We start from the raw sequence: 17,827 nt of genomic DNA, 5'->3' as shown, positions 1-17,827 counted from the left end.
TAAAAAATATTAAATATATTTTAACGTGTTTTATAAAACACGTTTTAGAAAATATTAAATATACTTTAACGTAAATATTTTAACGTAACAAACTGGAGTACTTATTTTGTAGAAAATTTGTTTCGTGGAAGATTTAAAGCAATGTAGACCGTAATCTTTAGCTTGTAACGCTAATGTATAGCGAAGAGGAAAAAACCTGGAAATTTTACTCAATGCTCGTTGATATTAATGAATACCAACGAGCGAAGTTCCAATCATCTAAATTTATCGATTGATGTACGAGTGGTAATTGAATTTTATGAAGTTGTATCGGTGTCGCTCGTGTTTTACCGGGAAAATCATAACGATCGTGATTGAGTACACGTGCTAATTTCGAATGGTTTATTTGGCTATGGTTAATGAGTGACGATTGATTCGTAAATACGACTGATTCCAAAGGCGGTTGCATTTTTATCAGCCGTTTCGTAACGTCGCGCATATTGCTTTCATGTTTTAAACATTAAAATGAAGCAATAAAAATGTTATCGCGTTCACGATCGAGCGGTTTACAACATACGTGCAGAATATCGATTATCAGGTGTGGTGACGTTAGGACTATCATGTTTGCGGTCGAATAATCCACTGGAGATTCAGTAAGCTTGATGAAAAATGACATGCCGCTGCGCGAGATAAAATGTTTATGCAGAGATCAATCACGAAGTTCTCAGTTGACACATAAAATATTTGATGAATATGATGCACAATTTCGACAAGTAACCTATCCTGCAAAGATAAGAAATAAATAAAGAATGACTTAAAAATGAGTATCAAGTGTGAAAATGGAATACGGCAAATGCTTCAGGAAAAATGACACTTTTTGCATGTATTTTCTTCCGTCGTTAATTTTAGTTGTATCTTTTTATTTTTTGCCGCTATATGTACGTCCCGCTTTTAAATCAGATCCTTAAACACTCGGGCTCCGCGCCATAAAAATTTTCCTGTTTTTCTGGCGAAAGAATTATTGACGTTCTCCACTCGAAGTCTCTTCTCTCACGTCTCGTTCGTGCCGTATTCGACGAGAAACCCAGGGACTTCTGCGCGCACATCGCGCGGAAAAATCATTCCCGCCGTCGTGGATGGGCGAAAAGTGCCCTGCCGTTAAAAAGCGCAGTCGGCCTTTCGATTTCTGACGTGCAATTTGTCGGTAGTCACGCTCGAGTTGATTCGGGCTAACGAACCAAGTATTTTCGACGCGTTGCGCCGCCGGGACAAAATGTAATTTCGCCGCGACTTGCAATCAGCGTGTGCCGCGAGAAGAGTACATTAATCAGAGGTGAATTTTGCAGTTGCTGATCTGCGAATGTACTCGAAGAAGACGCAGATGCAAAGGAAGAAGATGCTCATGGGCAAGATGGGACGTAACCACGACATCACCCTCACGCCTCGCGACTTCAATTACGATAATCATCACTACCAGTATCTTAAGTACACGAAACGTGGCAAGGTAAGTCATATTTGCTTCTTACGCTGCATTTCCGCTGCAAACGACGGGGAAAATATTGCGCGGTGTCCTTACATCGAAATTGAGTTTTCAGATGGAAATGCGTTCCTCCTCTTGTCACATTATACATATATTTTCTTGCGTATACGTAATATATACGTACAACGCATAATGTGTCGTATAATGCATCAGAATAATCTGCAAAAAAATGCGTCATTTTTATTAGCGCAGAAAGAATATATATATATATATATTCATGTATTTTTAAAAATAAATTATATAAAAGAATGAATAATTTAAGTGATTGAATAACAATGTGATATTTAATTTATTTCATTCTATCTACTCATTAAAATAATAATTATTTCAATTCGTCAGCTTCTCTGTATATGATTATTATATTCTCTATTGCATGACACTATTCTTAATTTTTACCTATTCTATATAGTATTAATTAATTTATTATTTAATCATGTAAATGAACTTTTATTAATTTTAAATTCTAATGTAAAATTTATATACGCAAAAAAGTAAACAAATTTTATTTTTTTAGATATTAATTGAGCCGAATTGAACGTTGAATCATAACGATGTTCTAATCTAACATTTCGAATGCTAATGTAAAGCTACTTTCTCTTTAATTTAGAAAGCAATAATCGATTATAAATTGATCAGTTGCTCTACTAAAAATAAGAAATAAATTGTAATTACGTAATTGTAATTACAATATTTAAACAACTGTGTAAACGTGTATACATTTGTCTGTGATTATTTTATGAGTAATCAAATATCGTTTAAAATTTGTTCAGTATATTTTTAACGTTCAGTATATTTTGTAGGAAAATTTGATGTAGAAATTAAATTACTAGAAATAATCAAATAATAAAGAATGTTGAAGTGATATTTTTCAATAATTGAAGAAGAAACAATTCTACTTTCCGTAAGATTACATATTTATTATATAGGCAGATTATTTGTTATGTAAGCTGTGATTTATGCGCAAGATTGCAATTTTCAACCAGGCAATACGAAGGTATTTGCTTCGCTGTAGAACCCCATAAAAATGGATTACGGCAAAAGCGCTATTTCAGAAGAAACATGAGTTCGTACTTTATAGCTTCGTGGTTTGTTCATTACTTTTAACTCTTTACAGATTTGTAAAGTAGGTCTCTCGTAGTATTACTGCAGCTCTTTTAAATTTTTTTTATACACACATATTTCCTACGCTGTCACAGTAGGCGACATTATTTTGCAAAATTGTTTTATCTCTAGTAAATCGTTAGAATATGTTGGAATTAGAAAGTGTTAATTAAATTTAGCTAGCTGAAATTTATGGGTTGACTGAAATTTACGTCTGACTTCTGGATTTGTATACATTTATTTACTAAAGAATTTTGGAGAGAACGGAATGGGTTGATTCCACCCTCCATAGCACAGAGTAGACAGAAGAGGATACAGATGTACTCGCTGTATTTTTGTTCGCGTTAAGAACAAAGAGTCTACATATCACGTTTACGGTAGTAAAACGAGGCGAGATCCTCCCTCTGTATAAATCACGTGGAGCTGCGTTTTCCTAGGTCGCGCCTTCACAATATACCCTCTCACTCGTCGGCGATTATATCGATTCGGTCTCAAGAAAGTACTACTTTCGACGTGCAAAATTACAAGGTCGCGGGATGTATTAAGCAAGAATTCGTTCGATGAGACTGTTCTTACCGATAGAAGAGAATTCCGAAAATTGGCAATTACAGATTCAATTGGTCATTTGTCATAGCACTCGAATTCCACTTCACGTTAACTTCCACTTCACGTTAACTCGAGAAAAAAATTACAATCAAGTTGAAGATACTTTGCATCTAAAAGCGTAAAAAATCACGCTCTGTGTTACAAAGATAATTTAACTTTTGCTTTGCGCTCACAGGTCTCTTAAAAAAAAGATTAAATAATAAATTCTAATTTTTTTCTAAAAGAATTAAGGGGCAGTATGTACGTACGTACATAAGTAGACTAAAAACAGAAATTTTTCGTAGGAATTCTTTCAAGATTTTTGGAGAGTTTTACGATGCAATCAAACTTTTTTAATTTAAAAGTAAAAAGTTACGTACATTGCAATGTTTGTAAAAACAATTCTGTTGCCATTGTGTTCAAACAAATTAAAACAAAAAATGTAGAAAATATTATAACTAAATAAAAATATACATATACTTTTAAAGAAGATAAGGTTTGATTATACATTTCGTAAATAGTTTCCAAAAAAATAAAAGAGGTAACATTGCCGGATTTTGGTTTAAAGTCTAAACCATGAAATCTCTCTCTTACGTTTTCTTGCATTTTTTGATGTGCTGAATCATTTGCAAACTTTTATTTCGAACTGATCTGATGGAAGCATAAAAATTGGATTAAAAGTAGCATAATTTCGTCAAAATCTGATATTTGAGTGCAATTTTCAATATTTTCCGATCAATTTAGCTTGAAATTAACATTTGCAAATAATTCAGCATATTAAAGAAAATAAAAAAAACATGCGCTAGAAAGATTCTATTTCTTTGATCAAAATTGACCTATTTTATTCATTGTTCAGGATATTTAGTAAAATAACCAATTTTAATTTAAGCAATGAAACTTTTTTTAAGTTTTTTTTTCATATTTTTTGATGTGCTGAATCATTTGCAAATATTAATTTCAAGTTAAACTGATGGAAAAATATCGAAAATTGCATCAATCAAAGATGAGATTTCAAAATTATGCTACTTTTAATGCGATTTTCAACATGTTTCAACATTCAGATCAGTTTGAAATAAACGTTTGCAAATGATTCAGAATATAAAAAAATACGAGAAAATATATACGCATAAGAAAAATTAATTTAGGCCAAAATCCGATAATTTTATTTACCCTCCTTTCTGAAAAACTTTTTCCTGAAAAATCCTTTGTTTCGTCCATTTCTCTACATTCTTTTAACATAGTTTGACATTTGAGTTCTCAATTATAAAACTATGCTAAAATTTTTTGAACAATTTATTTATTTTCTCTTTTTATATTTTTTTATAAAATACACTAATGTCGCGTCAGGAATCGAATTTTTTTTGTGTTGCATACTTTTCCCGTTTATAAATAAAAAAGAATAAACCTAAATTTGTTTTCGATTTTCTTTTGTTTCGTTTCCTTGCTTTGTTCCTGCATTTTATAGAAGCTAACACAAAACTGCATACTATTGCTGCAATATTGTTGCTTCAAAATTGATTCGTTTTATTCAAAATTTTTTGGTCGGCGCGTTTATTGATATCGGCACATAAAAGTGCAACTTTCCACATCGCTGGTATACATACATTTGAAGAGAACTTTCCGATACACGAGACTCGTTTTTTATTGACGTTAGAACGTACAATTACTTAACAAGTTGTTTTTGGTACAGAACACTTTTCTTTCGCTCGGTGAGAAACACTTATGCATGTCACATTTAGTATTATTCACCTTCTTTACGCGCTTCCCATTCTCGGAGATCTTATGATCTCCCTGGGGGAATTTATAAACGCGGCCGCTTGCGCTAAAAAGCAACGTTCAATATTGTAGCTTCCATCGCCTGCAGCTCGTGTTGTATCCTTCATCCTGTTACCCGTGCATTACCGTTTCTATCCCGTTCAACAATAAATACAGGATGTATCTTAAACATAAGTTTAAGCTCTGTGTGCAGGACATACAACGAGGAAAATTCTAGTATATACTCTTGTATATATCAAAAAAGAAAATTGCCGAAAATTGTGTTCTTTTAAATAAATTTTTAACTACGTATATATAATTTTACACAAGCCATTAATTGAGCTGTAGTTTGTTTGAATAATGTAGTATAAAAGAACCATCATTTTCTATAATTTTCTTAATATTTCTAAAATGTTGAAAAAATCATAAACATGCAATATTTAAGAATTTCATTAAAATCATAACGATAAGGAGTTTAGAGTTATTGCTTTTTGATAAACAGCAATCATCAATTTTTGTGATGTTTAATGATAAAATATTCAATTTGGATAGTTTTAAACAATTGCTATTTCAAAACCAGTGTCTCGTCTCGATAAAATTTTAAGGAGCCACGCGATTTTTGCATTAAATTGAATTCCACAGTTCCGACGTTTCTTTCAGAAAGACATGAGATTTATATACTATAATAGTAGATAGTATTATATATATATTTGGCGACGCTGAATTTGCGTTTCGATGGGACAAATATGATCCCGTGACGTTTTCTAAAACGATTTCCATGTTTTGTCGGGTATCAACGTCATGTGGAGGCGGAATCGTGCGAAACGTGGGGCGCGAGAATTTTCCAAAAGCCCGTGACAAATCGATCAGATCGAACGCGATCCGATTGATTGGCACATTATTTTAATGGCGGTCTGCGTTATAGTCGTGCACAGAGTGAATCGGCGAGCGCGTGGAAGCCGCTCTAATTTATTTGAACCCGCGTGCCCCGCACGCCCCTCCTCAATTATCGCTACACGCCGATGCAAATGCGCGACGATATACGAAATCGAACGCCCGGGTATATCCGCCCGGGGATACGGCGATCTCGTGAATTAAATTTCGGATAGCCGTTAACCTCGGCCATTTACTCCGCCACGGGAAACACAATTTTAAACTCTCGTTTGCAAATAAACATGGACCATGGCGCGCTGAGCGTTTCCTCTACGTCCCCTCCCCCTCCCCCTCCCTTCCTCCCCCTCTCTCTGAATTACCCACAACTAATGGTGGCTTTGAAAAGAGTTATTTATACGTGACCTTTCGCAAATTGTTCCCTTTGTCTGTTTTATTTGTCAGGAGGAGCCATGCGATTTTCCGGAATTTTTTACTCACAGATGTCCGTGCGCTGCGCTATTATTGAGAGATGGAAACTTCACCGGAATTCGCCCATTCGACGAGTAATACAGTTTCAAATCTAATTTCATCCGCGTACCCGATCGAGTCGTGCAACTTTTGCCACGGGCCCTCCAATGAATTTCGCCTTCCGATTCCCCGGAGATTCGTTCGTTTCTGATATTAATGACGTAGGATATTTTCAGAATGTTATTTTCTCTCTTTTTTCTCTCCCTCTCTCTCTGAATATATATGAATATGTATGTCATGGTCAAAGTGTTAATTTAGTAAACGTATACACTTGCTAAATCAATGTCCTATACTAATTTAATAAGTAAATGTATTCACAAGCAATGAAATTTAAACTTTTACTAGTAAAAGCATACTTGATTTAGTAAAAGTATGCACAAGTAAAAATGCATCAATTTAAATGAATACTTTTACTAGCAAATGTATACACTTACTATAGTCAATGTATATATATATATATATATATATATATATATATATATATACACTAATTTGATAAATAAATGTATTCATAAGCAATGAAATTTAAACTTTTTACTAATAATATTTTCATATTTGATTTAACAAAAATACGCATAAATAAAAATACATCAATTTAAATGAATACTTTTACTAGCAAATGTGTACACCGCACGCTGGGGTTACAAGTGCATACTCTGTAATCACATGCACATATATTTTATTAAATCTTTGCCTTACTAAATAGATGAGTCTATAATATACTACACTACAAAGAAAAGATTGGCTGAATATGGAATAGCATTTTAAATTGTTTGCAGCAGCCAATTTTTGGTTGCGTTAGCCTATCGAAATTCTATACTGACATTGCAGACATAGGCTAATGCAAAAATTGGCTACTGCAACTAAAAATTGGCTGTTGCCAATTAAAAGTGCTGTACTGTATTTTATCATCTAATTTGCTGCAGCAATCAATCTTTTCTTTCTTTTGTAAAAAGAATGAAAACCGAAAGGGTTAGACAGACTCCTATGTAAGATAGAACGTATTATGTAACACAAACAGAGTTATAACATATAACACGAAGAAAAATATTGATTGAATTAACTGATGGAAAATAAATATGATCCAGAATTCTGGTTAAGTCTACTTCTGCTTAAAAATCTACTAGAATTCTAATTTAGTTAATTAGTTAATTAATAAGATTTAATCAAAGAAATTCTGAATGTTGGTTATCTCAATTATAGAATTCTAATAAATCTAGTAGATTTAACCAGAATTCTGGATCGTTTATTTTCCATTAAGATTTCAGTTAACTCAATCACATATTTTTCTCCGTGTATATATTATTGTCAGTAATAAACATTCATTCATATTTTTTTAAATCACAGTGCGTTTTAATCTAATTCCTCAATGTTTTTTTTTCTCAATTAGAAGTTATTACTATAAAGGGCGGACAGAGAGAGAGAGAGAGAGAGAGAGAGAGAGAAAGAGAGAGAGAGGAGTTCCATTATATCAATGTGTTTCGTAACCTCAATAGTGGCAAATTTCTATTAATATTTCGGTTTGCGGGATAAAACAATTTTTTTTTTTCAAATTTGTTTGTTTCAGACAAAAACGCATCAAATAAGTAATTTCATCATTTCATTTTTTATAATGGCGAAATTAAATAATTATCGTATATATTTACTAAAATACATATTCTTTATTAAAATCTTAAAATTAATTTAATATATCAATATGAATATAACACTAGATGTTTCGACTCACAGTCTTCCTCAATATAATTAAATAAACTTATCTATTTCACTTAACAATATTGCAAATCGAGACTGACATTTTCCACGTCAGTTGATGATTATTTATGGTAAACCAAGTCAATTCTTAAATTGATGCCCATAATTTAAAAATTGACTTGGTTCACCATCAATAATCATCAACTGACATGGAAAAATTATTCTCAATTTGCAATATTGTTAAGCGAAATAGATAGGTTTATTTAATTATATTGAGGAAGACTCTGTGAGTCGAAACGTCTATTGTTATATTCATATTAATAGTGTGTTAAATTAATTTTAAGATTTCAATAAAATATCTTGTATTATTCGTTTATTTGATCATTGATATCTGAATTGTTTTGCTATACAAACTTCGAGCGTTATTTATTTATATTATATTATTTGTATCACATATTTTTATTTTGACGATTTGCAATATGCTTTTACTATAGTATGTTGTAGCAAATGTATACATTGTCTAGTAAATAAAAACATTTACTATAAATAGCAGACATTTTTATATTCGGTTAATAATTTGCTAAAAATCTTACATGTAACTATTTTACTGAATCATTCGAAAACTTTTTTGCTATAGTATTTTAATTCGCAAATTTCGGGATATCATGTATATATATTCATAAATTCATACGTGACTTGCATCTATAAAGATATGTCTGAAATAAATGCAAGCTACATATGATTTTATGAAAAAATATTCGCCAACGATAATCGGAAACATCCGCCACCTCAAATAGCAGCGAAAACATTCAGTGGAGGATAGCGCCTAATGGAAGAAAAATAAAGGATGCCGAAAGGAGAGACCGTAAATCTGCTCCGCTTCAATAGCCGGCGGCTAATGGAAATCGCGAATTAACTCACTCTCGAATTAACTTCCTCGTTAGATCTCTCTCAATTAATCGCGATTACATTACGCGTAGTGCGATATATTTGCGTTATGCTGCTCCATAAGTGTTTCTACAATGCTTATGCATTACGTGCGGCCTGCATAAAAACATCGTGGCACCGCGAAGAATGCACATTTACTTCCGGCGTCATCCCTCATTTTGGAAGTTTTGTTGGCGGTAAAAGTTAGAGCTGCGACGCGCCAAATAAAATATCCTTTGTTCTAAGAGAAGGGGGCACATTGCGCGAAGTAGAAAAATCCTCCCGAGTTCACCATCGTCTCGCTCAACAAAAGACTCTTCCGAATTATCTGACCGAAGCGAGTCTAAATATTTGGACAGGACTTCTTCTGACCGCGCGCGTGCTTGTAAAAATATTATTCTGCTTTAGACGTGCGCGTACCACTTTCGCGATCATTCTTTGATAAAACGTGCAGAGCTTCGTTATGGCTTTATCCTGATTTGCAGGGCATGCTAATCGAAACTTTAATGTTGACGATAACGCGCGTCCGGTCACCGCATTATCATCAGCAGCCTCTGTAGCGTGATAACCGTATCTTGTATTTCTACGAAATCTGAATGCGATTGCCAACAAGCTCTTGAGGGTATTAATATATTAACAACGATATTTTCTAGACGCTATAAAAATGTAATAAAGTTATAAATAATAATAGTAGTTTAATATACAATTTTTATCTAATAACGACATAATAAATTTACGCGATTTTTCCCATCAATTTGCTATTAAAAATACCGTGGTTATTACGTTATTTTTGTTATATATTATAGTGGATCTTGTTTATCCGCTTTTGCCAAAATTTTGCCAACATTATTGATTACCGTATTTACAGTAGCTGCCTTTCTGCTAATAAAGCTTACAGCAAACGCCTCGCATGGTGCTCCTGCATGGTGTTCCTGTTCTCACGATTATCTGAAAATATAACGGTATGCAACGTCATTATCTTTATAACAAGGTGCCGTTTTAATAGAATAGCACTTCTCTCTCAATATGTTATTGTCAATTTTCGAAATAATAGCTTTTAAAACGAATATTCAGATTATATTTGTTGTATATAGATCAATGTCATTATGGGCATTATTTATTAAATTTAATGGAATATCAATGTAGTACTTTATTGTGCGCGCCTATTAAGTTTATTGTATTTCACAAATTAATTTCACAAATTATAAGATTTTACAAAATGTAATTCGATATGTTATATTTCTGTATTGACGCGTCCATACGCGCGCACATTTCACACCCATTTGGGCGAATATAGCTATTTAATTTATTCAATTCGATCGTATTAGAAGAAACCATATGTAGGACAACGCCATATATCGTGTTAATTCCCTTCGCTTGAAACCGAAATTTTACGCAAACCAACTAATTGATCATGGAGCCAACCTCCGACTGGGAATTTCGTGAGATTACGAAATGAAGCTCGAGGTATTATCGAATGCGTTAATTATTGCGCTTATAATCCGGATTAGCCGCTCCATGGCCGTTTACGTTTGCCAAGTAAGATGGAAGCTATTACCAATTTGCAGCTGTGACAATTTGAGGACGACTGTCTAATCGGGGGTTAACATTCATCATCGAATCAACTTTTTGTAAAAATTTAAAAGTTAATTTGCGATATGCGAACTGCAAATTGACTTACAGTACATTGGACAATCTTTTACAAACTTTGCATATCCCTGTTATGACGGTTAAAAAGAGCAGAAAATAGTAAAGGAGTTAAATATAAGGGAGTCAAATATTATCTTTGGAGTCATCTTTGATAGATACATACTATGAAAATTTTTTTCAACTTTATTATTCATATGTCTTGCTATCACTATTACTTTTTTTCTATGGTTACATAAATTCTATATTTTATATAATATTCCTATGCGATATATTATATTTTTTTTACATATTGAAATTTGAAATAGTATTTTATATTTTATTAACAATTGAACTATGATGTGAATCTTGACATATATTAGGTGTTGGAATTAATTCGTAGCGTTTTTTAATGAAAGAATGTTATTTATTTCACATGAGCATTAAAAAATACATTAATGAAAGTACTTCCCATCACTTGTAAAACGCTACGAATTAATTCCAACACCTAATAACTTTTTTTAGTTTTCTCATACCGCAATCTATAAATATTTTTGTGACTGGTTTTATCGAATACAAACATGAAAGATGTTGACAGAGCAATATTTTTTTTTATAATTCTATATGTTTTATAGCATTGCGTTAAGAATGACGGAAAATAAAAAGAAAAGTAAATATCGTTTTTAAAATATGAAAATTTAATAGTTTCTTTATTCAACTTCATTATTCACATGATTATTATTTTATCGATATGTTTTTTTATAGTTGTATGAATTTTAATATATTCCGTGTAGTATATTTCTTTTTACTAAAAAAGGCACTTTTTTATTTAGTTTTTATAATTTTTTTATCCCACGATCTATATTTTCTTATAAAACACGTGCAAGAGCAAGAGGTATTTTTAGAGCGATGTTTTTATAATTTTATATCTCGTAGTACCTCGTTAAAATGATGTGTAATAATCGATAATGAAACAATTTATAGACTTCTTTCAGTATATCTAATATAATTTTGTCTTCTCGATTCTTCGTCAATTATCTCGCACCTTTATTTGTGGATATCAAATCTAAAAATTTCTTTAGGTAGATCGAATCGGTTTGTATATTGGCGGAATCGTATATCGACATCACGGTCGGATGATCTCACAATCATGCATTTCTGTGATAGGTGATATGTGAGTTCGAAAGACAAAGTGATGATTCATAATATTATGACGTTCTCTGACCCAGGGAGAATTAACTTTGCAAGTTCATAAGATACTCCAGACTGTATCAGTTACATCTCTCGCGCTTTGTAACATTTGCTCAGCCGTGAATATCGGATTAAAGCTTCGTTACGCCACGATAAATTAGCTTAGACGGGCATGCCGTCAACGTATACACGGGGTTCGAAGATAGCGATACCGCCGGTCGACCTTTCCTTGGCTCACGTTGTGTAACATACGACGTAACTTCTACGCTCGTAATATTGACTCCAAATACGGTTTCAGCGCAATGAAGTGCTCGGGAAATGTACAGGCCTCGTTATTTTATAGCGTCTCCGTAATTCTGTCTTATTTAAATCGTTTGGTTTTTTTTTATACATACATTTTAATATATAATAATATAATTAAGATTTTTATCTTTAATTACGTAATTACAGAATCATAGTGTATTATTTGAGCCAACTGTTCACAAGATTTATTATACAAGCACACATATTTATTATTATTAGACGTGTAGACTAATGTTCACTTTGCACAGGCTTTTTTTTTAAAACATTATTACTGCATTGTTCAGTCTTCTTTATTCTTTGGTAATTAAGAGCTTTTTCAACTTTTTTAAATTTATTATTATTATAACATGCTTTAATTATTCCTACTCTTTCCGTTGTAATATGCCCGCTGGAAAGTTTTAGAGAATTACGAATTTCAAATTATACGGTTTAATTAATAGGCAGTGTATTTTGCAAATGAAATACGTTTTGCTTTTTAATATCGCCAACACTGTTAAATCTATAGTGTCAGATTTAATCTAATTAAAGTTACCACTGTTTCTACTCAATATATCGTTATTTTATACTAAAATATTGAATAAATTTGACACTATATACGAGCAGTGGCGATTTAAATTAAATTTAATACTACAGATTTAACGATGAAGAAAGTATGAATATAACGCGAAGCCACAAAAATATAATTTTCATGAGAAACTAATACGGAAATCTAAATCTAACATTTCTTAACGGCAAAGCGTTCGTTCATGCGATCGCAACTATAACGACCCCGTCCAACGACGAAATTATCGTCGCGAGCTTTGAAATATTTATCAGATCTCAACCCTCATTAGATTCGATCGCGGATCGACTTAGACTCGTAAGTACGTCATCGTGGATGCCGTGACGTATCTACTCGGGCGAGTCTTGCGTCGCGTTCGCGCAAGGTAACGTTATTATAGTTCCTCGTTTGGCGACGCTCTCTCCCTCGATCGATGGAAAGACGCTTCGTCTGGGCTGCTCGAAAATACGAGAGAGAGAGAGAGAGAGAGAGAGAGAGAGAGAGAGAGAGAGAGAGAGAAAAAGAGAATGAGAGAGAGAATGAGAAAGCCACCGCCACGGGGGTTATAGTCCGACCAATGAGACGCGAGTCGTGCGCTCGAGGGATATTCGTCCAGGTCGTAAAGAGGCCAACATTTAGATTTCTCCACTTTTACGGGATGAGAAAAGAGGATAGATCAGAATCAATCCTTATTGTAGGCCCTTGAGCTAATAAGAGATTCTGGGATTGCCGCGGCTCTCAAAGATAACCGTGTTTCAAGATCCACTCCCTTGGCATATTGATCTTAGGGATGCGCTTTTGAGAGTTGAATGTGATCCTGCTAGCGCTGCGCGTCAATTCCCTCTATCTTTCTCGTCGCACGCGATTTTAGAAGCGTCGATTTGCTGAGATTTTCGTTTACATCTTGCCATATCCGTGCGAACGTGATGTCTAAGCTCAGTTATAATTCCAACTCATTTCGTGGGATTTCCCGATAAGAGATCAAAAGATAAGAGTTAGGATAGAAAATGCGAGAGATACTCCATTAAGTCTACCTTAGGCAATCTATATAATCGCATCCGGTCAAAGAGAGGAATCCTATTTATAATTCAATCAACGTCGTGTATTGATTATATACAGTTGTAGAGGATACCGAGAAGCTGGAACTAAGTTGTTGGAACTAAATAGCTGTTATTTTGTAAGTAAACAAAATGAAATTAATTAAATACTATATTGTAGAAATTCTGTTCAGTTGTTACAAAATAATAGCTATTTATTTTTACTAACTTTTGTGTATTTTAATATGTTTTACGTATATGCGTATTTTTTTATTTTTTTTTTTTTCAAATGTCTCGTATTGAACGGTACGTGTAAAACTATAAATAGAATTTTAATTTTGAATCTTGAATTCTCGTATGAATAATAGGTCGTTTAAAACTATTAATATTAGGAATGGTTCGTGTTAGATATGCGAATCAATTAAAATAATAATAGAAAGGTCATGCAATATATTAACGACCATCACATAATTAATAGATTTTACTTAATATAAATAATAAAATTATGGAACGTTTCGAAATGGAACATTCATTTATGGAACGTTTCGAATGGAACTTTCATTTAATCCTCTTTAGCTACAAACATTAAATAATGGAAAATTGCATAAATTACAAAGAAATAGCTACATGGAAACTAAATTAAGCGAAAAGTCACAATTGGAACGCTAATACATGGAAACTAAATTAAACGAAAGATTACAATTGGAACGCTAATATAAATATAAATTAAAGATGGAAGACTGCATCTTTTTCAAATATGTCTATGAAAAAGAAACCGTACGTTGAGAAATGTTCATGTAAGATCGAATCGATTCTTCGTTTAATGGCGAGAAGAAGTAAAGTCTGAGAAGTAATTGTCCGAAACAAAATATTGTATCAGTCACTAAGTCCAAATTTAATAAGTAATTAGAGAAATGAACTTTAACATGAGTTTTGGAAAGTGTGATATGTTTAAATATTTAATTTGATGATATCTTAAACAACGCACATTTTTTTGCGTCATTACTCTTATTATGCTTATTGAATTCGAGAGTACATGTATTAACAGCAAGAGAAATACAATCGTGTTAAGCTAGCGTAAGATATTACACTTCTTGAAAAGTATGTCTCAGGAAATTAACACTCGCACAAAGCAAGAGAAGAATATTCAGATGTAATAGACTTTGTCAAAAGTCGCGTACGTTCTCCGGACACTGCTACGTATAATTCTTTGGTAAATTCATGACCGACTTTGCCTCGGCAAAAATTTAATTGCTTTCCACTCGTTTTCGCTCTTTTCTAAATTTTATGCAGTGATGACGAAATTTTCAATTAAAACTCCGTTAATTGTTCACTTAAAATTTTCTCAGAAAAATTAATTTTACATTATATTAACTGTTTCTTATGTTTTCACTAATTCTTAGTTGATATTCTTTTTAGTTTGGAATTTTTAATTTATTTATTCGAAATATTTTTTACAATTCTCTAATATAAAAATATTTATTTATATATACCTAGCTTTTGTTGACGCAAGATTAAAGAATATTTGAACGTGTTTTTCGTGAAATTTTAATCAATTCTATATTATTTGAAACTTTTATCGTGATATTGTTATTTAAAAAATATTTTACAATATATCTGTTTGTACAGATTCTGAAACGAATGTAAAAAATAATCTTGTATTGTATTGCTTTAGTGAATCATTGTCCATTACTTTAGAACTAACGTTATTTTCACGAAAAATAATACGGTACTTACAAAAACATTTAAAATAAAACGACTAATTGTGCAACTTTTTATTTAAACTATTATAAATCTTACACTTATAGAATAATGAGAATTGGTTTAGAAGATTACTTAAAAAATTTGACTTTCGAAATTATATTTTATATTTACATTAATAAACAAAGCAATAAAAATCATAAAGACAGATTTATTATTTAAACACCTTAGCTTATAAGCGACATTAGTTTGGGACACTTGATCCAATTAGCCTCATACCATTGTCAGCTAAAAATTGACTTTATAATTTAAAAAATTATAAATAAAATAGCAACGTGAATTTTAAAAAATATAAAAAATACACGAATAATTCATGTAAAACATATCCGATTTTTATAAGATCACTTTAATTATACTACATAGGCCAAAAAGAACACTCACGTAATAATTTTATTTTTAATTTATTTTAATCGAAACGCATATAATTGTTAAAATATCAAAGTAATCATTGCGCACTAAGTACCGCGATAACTCCTATTTCCCCATACATTCTTTTTTAATTTGTTAAATATTAAAAAGAGTTCCATTCAAAATCTTCCTTCTTTTTCTTCTCTGTCTCTCTTAATCATTGTTAATTTTATTTTTTATGCACGAAAACATACAAGGCCGCGTATACGTTGACACCTTGGCACAGATTATCGTATTCAGCAGTAGTCTTCTCTGCGCTGTCTTGCGCAAACATAGACATATCCATATATGTTTCAGTTACTGACAATGAGATATGCATGTCTCAACTCTCAACTTGCCGCTTGGCTCAACTAGTCTTGCTCTGCCGGCTATCCTATTTGATGAGAAAGTGGAACTTGAAAGTGCACATATATGGGATATCCAGGAATTACTTATTTCTTTAAATTGTGAATTTATTTTACTACTATTCATAAAATAAATCCTGTTACTTATATTAATACAATGTTATTATTTATTTAATTATAAAAATAATTTAATTTTAACTATACTTATTAAAAGTCTCTCAACAAAATTATATATTATAACAATTATGTTCAAAAAATATTGGCCAACGAAATTTTTATTAGAGACAAATCGATTCTATAATTCATAAAATAATAACGATTAGCTTTGAGATACTCCGTATGTCATAGAAATCTTAAAGAGATTAAAATCGTTTGAATCCGAGACGGGAATCACGCAAACATGTACGAAATTTCTAGATATCTCAAAGGCGCTTGACATTGCCTTTCCATGGAGAGGAATTAGTGTTTTTATGACACAAACTGCAAAATGAACGAACCACAAACGCAACGAGAGATATATATATTCCATGCGCTGTGAAATGCAGTTTAAAAATGGAATTCAACTGGAAGCCGCTCTCCCCACAAGCTGCTACCTAATTATTAATTACACCTGGTGTCGTATATCAGCTCTTTATGACAAGTTAACGCGAAACTTTGAGTTGCATCCGGCGCGTAATTAAACCGGGTTCAATAAAATTACACCGCCTTGTCTTGGTGTAACGCGTCATCGCCTCGCTGAAATCCCGCATACTTTCGTCGTCTATCGTAATATTGTTATTCTAAACTATCCGTATATAACTTTCCTCACTCTATAATGCACAGTCAACCTTGTCCAAAATGTCTTCTTGCTCCGATACATCTCATATAAAAAAAAAGCTATTTTGGAATACGAAGTGTCCCAGAATTGTCAATTTTTATTTTAATAAAAAATTTCTTGAATTCTGATTCTATTTGAGTTAGTTTTACGTAAATTTACGTATATTTTAGTTCATTATCATTTATTATAATATCGTTAATTAAAACGCCGAAGAAATGAAACTCACGTGAAATTAAGTAATGGAAGTACATGTTTATATTATTCAGTGTCTTACTTTTTATCTTATTATTTAATTTTCATATATTTGATATGTGAAGAATATTTTCTTTTTGAATTGTTTATAGTCTAAAAACTACTGATATTTTAATTGAAGAAGTCTGTATAGTTTAACGAAAAAAAAATATTTAAACATAGAAGTTGTATATCAATACATAATTTTTGTACGAGAGGATTGTTTAATATTATCGAGAATTAAATTTTATGTAAAATTAAGTAAAGGAAATATAATTTTATTATTCAGTTACATATTTTCGATTTTTCGTATGGAAAAAATATTATTATAATTTAAAAACTGATCTCTACAAATAGTTTGTTGAAAAAATTTCAAAATCATATAAAATCAAAAATAAGTAGCAGTATGTAACTTGTACGAAAGAATTTATTATACATATAATACGAGACACTGCAATTTCTTGAGCAGAACTGAGAATTTTTTCGATTTACAATTTATGCGAAATGACCGTGTCTGGATTATTCATCCACACGTCACACGTCAACGTCAGTCTGATCATAATTAATCGAACCTAGTCATTGAGGTTT

General features: G+C 31.9%; 1 protein-coding gene across 1 annotated transcript in view; it reads left to right on the top strand.

Moving 5' to 3' along the window:
- Positions 1-17,827, top strand: part of Cow (Proteoglycan Cow) — a 143,345-nt gene that overhangs the window by 115,448 nt on the left and 10,070 nt on the right. Inside the window, exon 6 of the mRNA XM_011065677.2 lies at positions 1,326-1,483. Within this exon, the coding sequence (XP_011063979.2) occupies positions 1,326-1,483 (158 nt within the window). The remainder of the gene's footprint in view (positions 1-1,325; positions 1,484-17,827) is intronic.

This window comes from Acromyrmex echinatior, chromosome 3 (genome assembly GCF_024713525.1).
Source record: "Acromyrmex echinatior isolate Ae372 chromosome 3, ASM2471352v2, whole genome shotgun sequence".
NCBI lineage: Eukaryota > Metazoa > Arthropoda > Insecta > Hymenoptera > Formicidae > Acromyrmex > Acromyrmex echinatior.
Note: the sequence above shows the minus strand (reverse complement) of the source record. Positions and strands in the feature narration are given on the sequence as shown.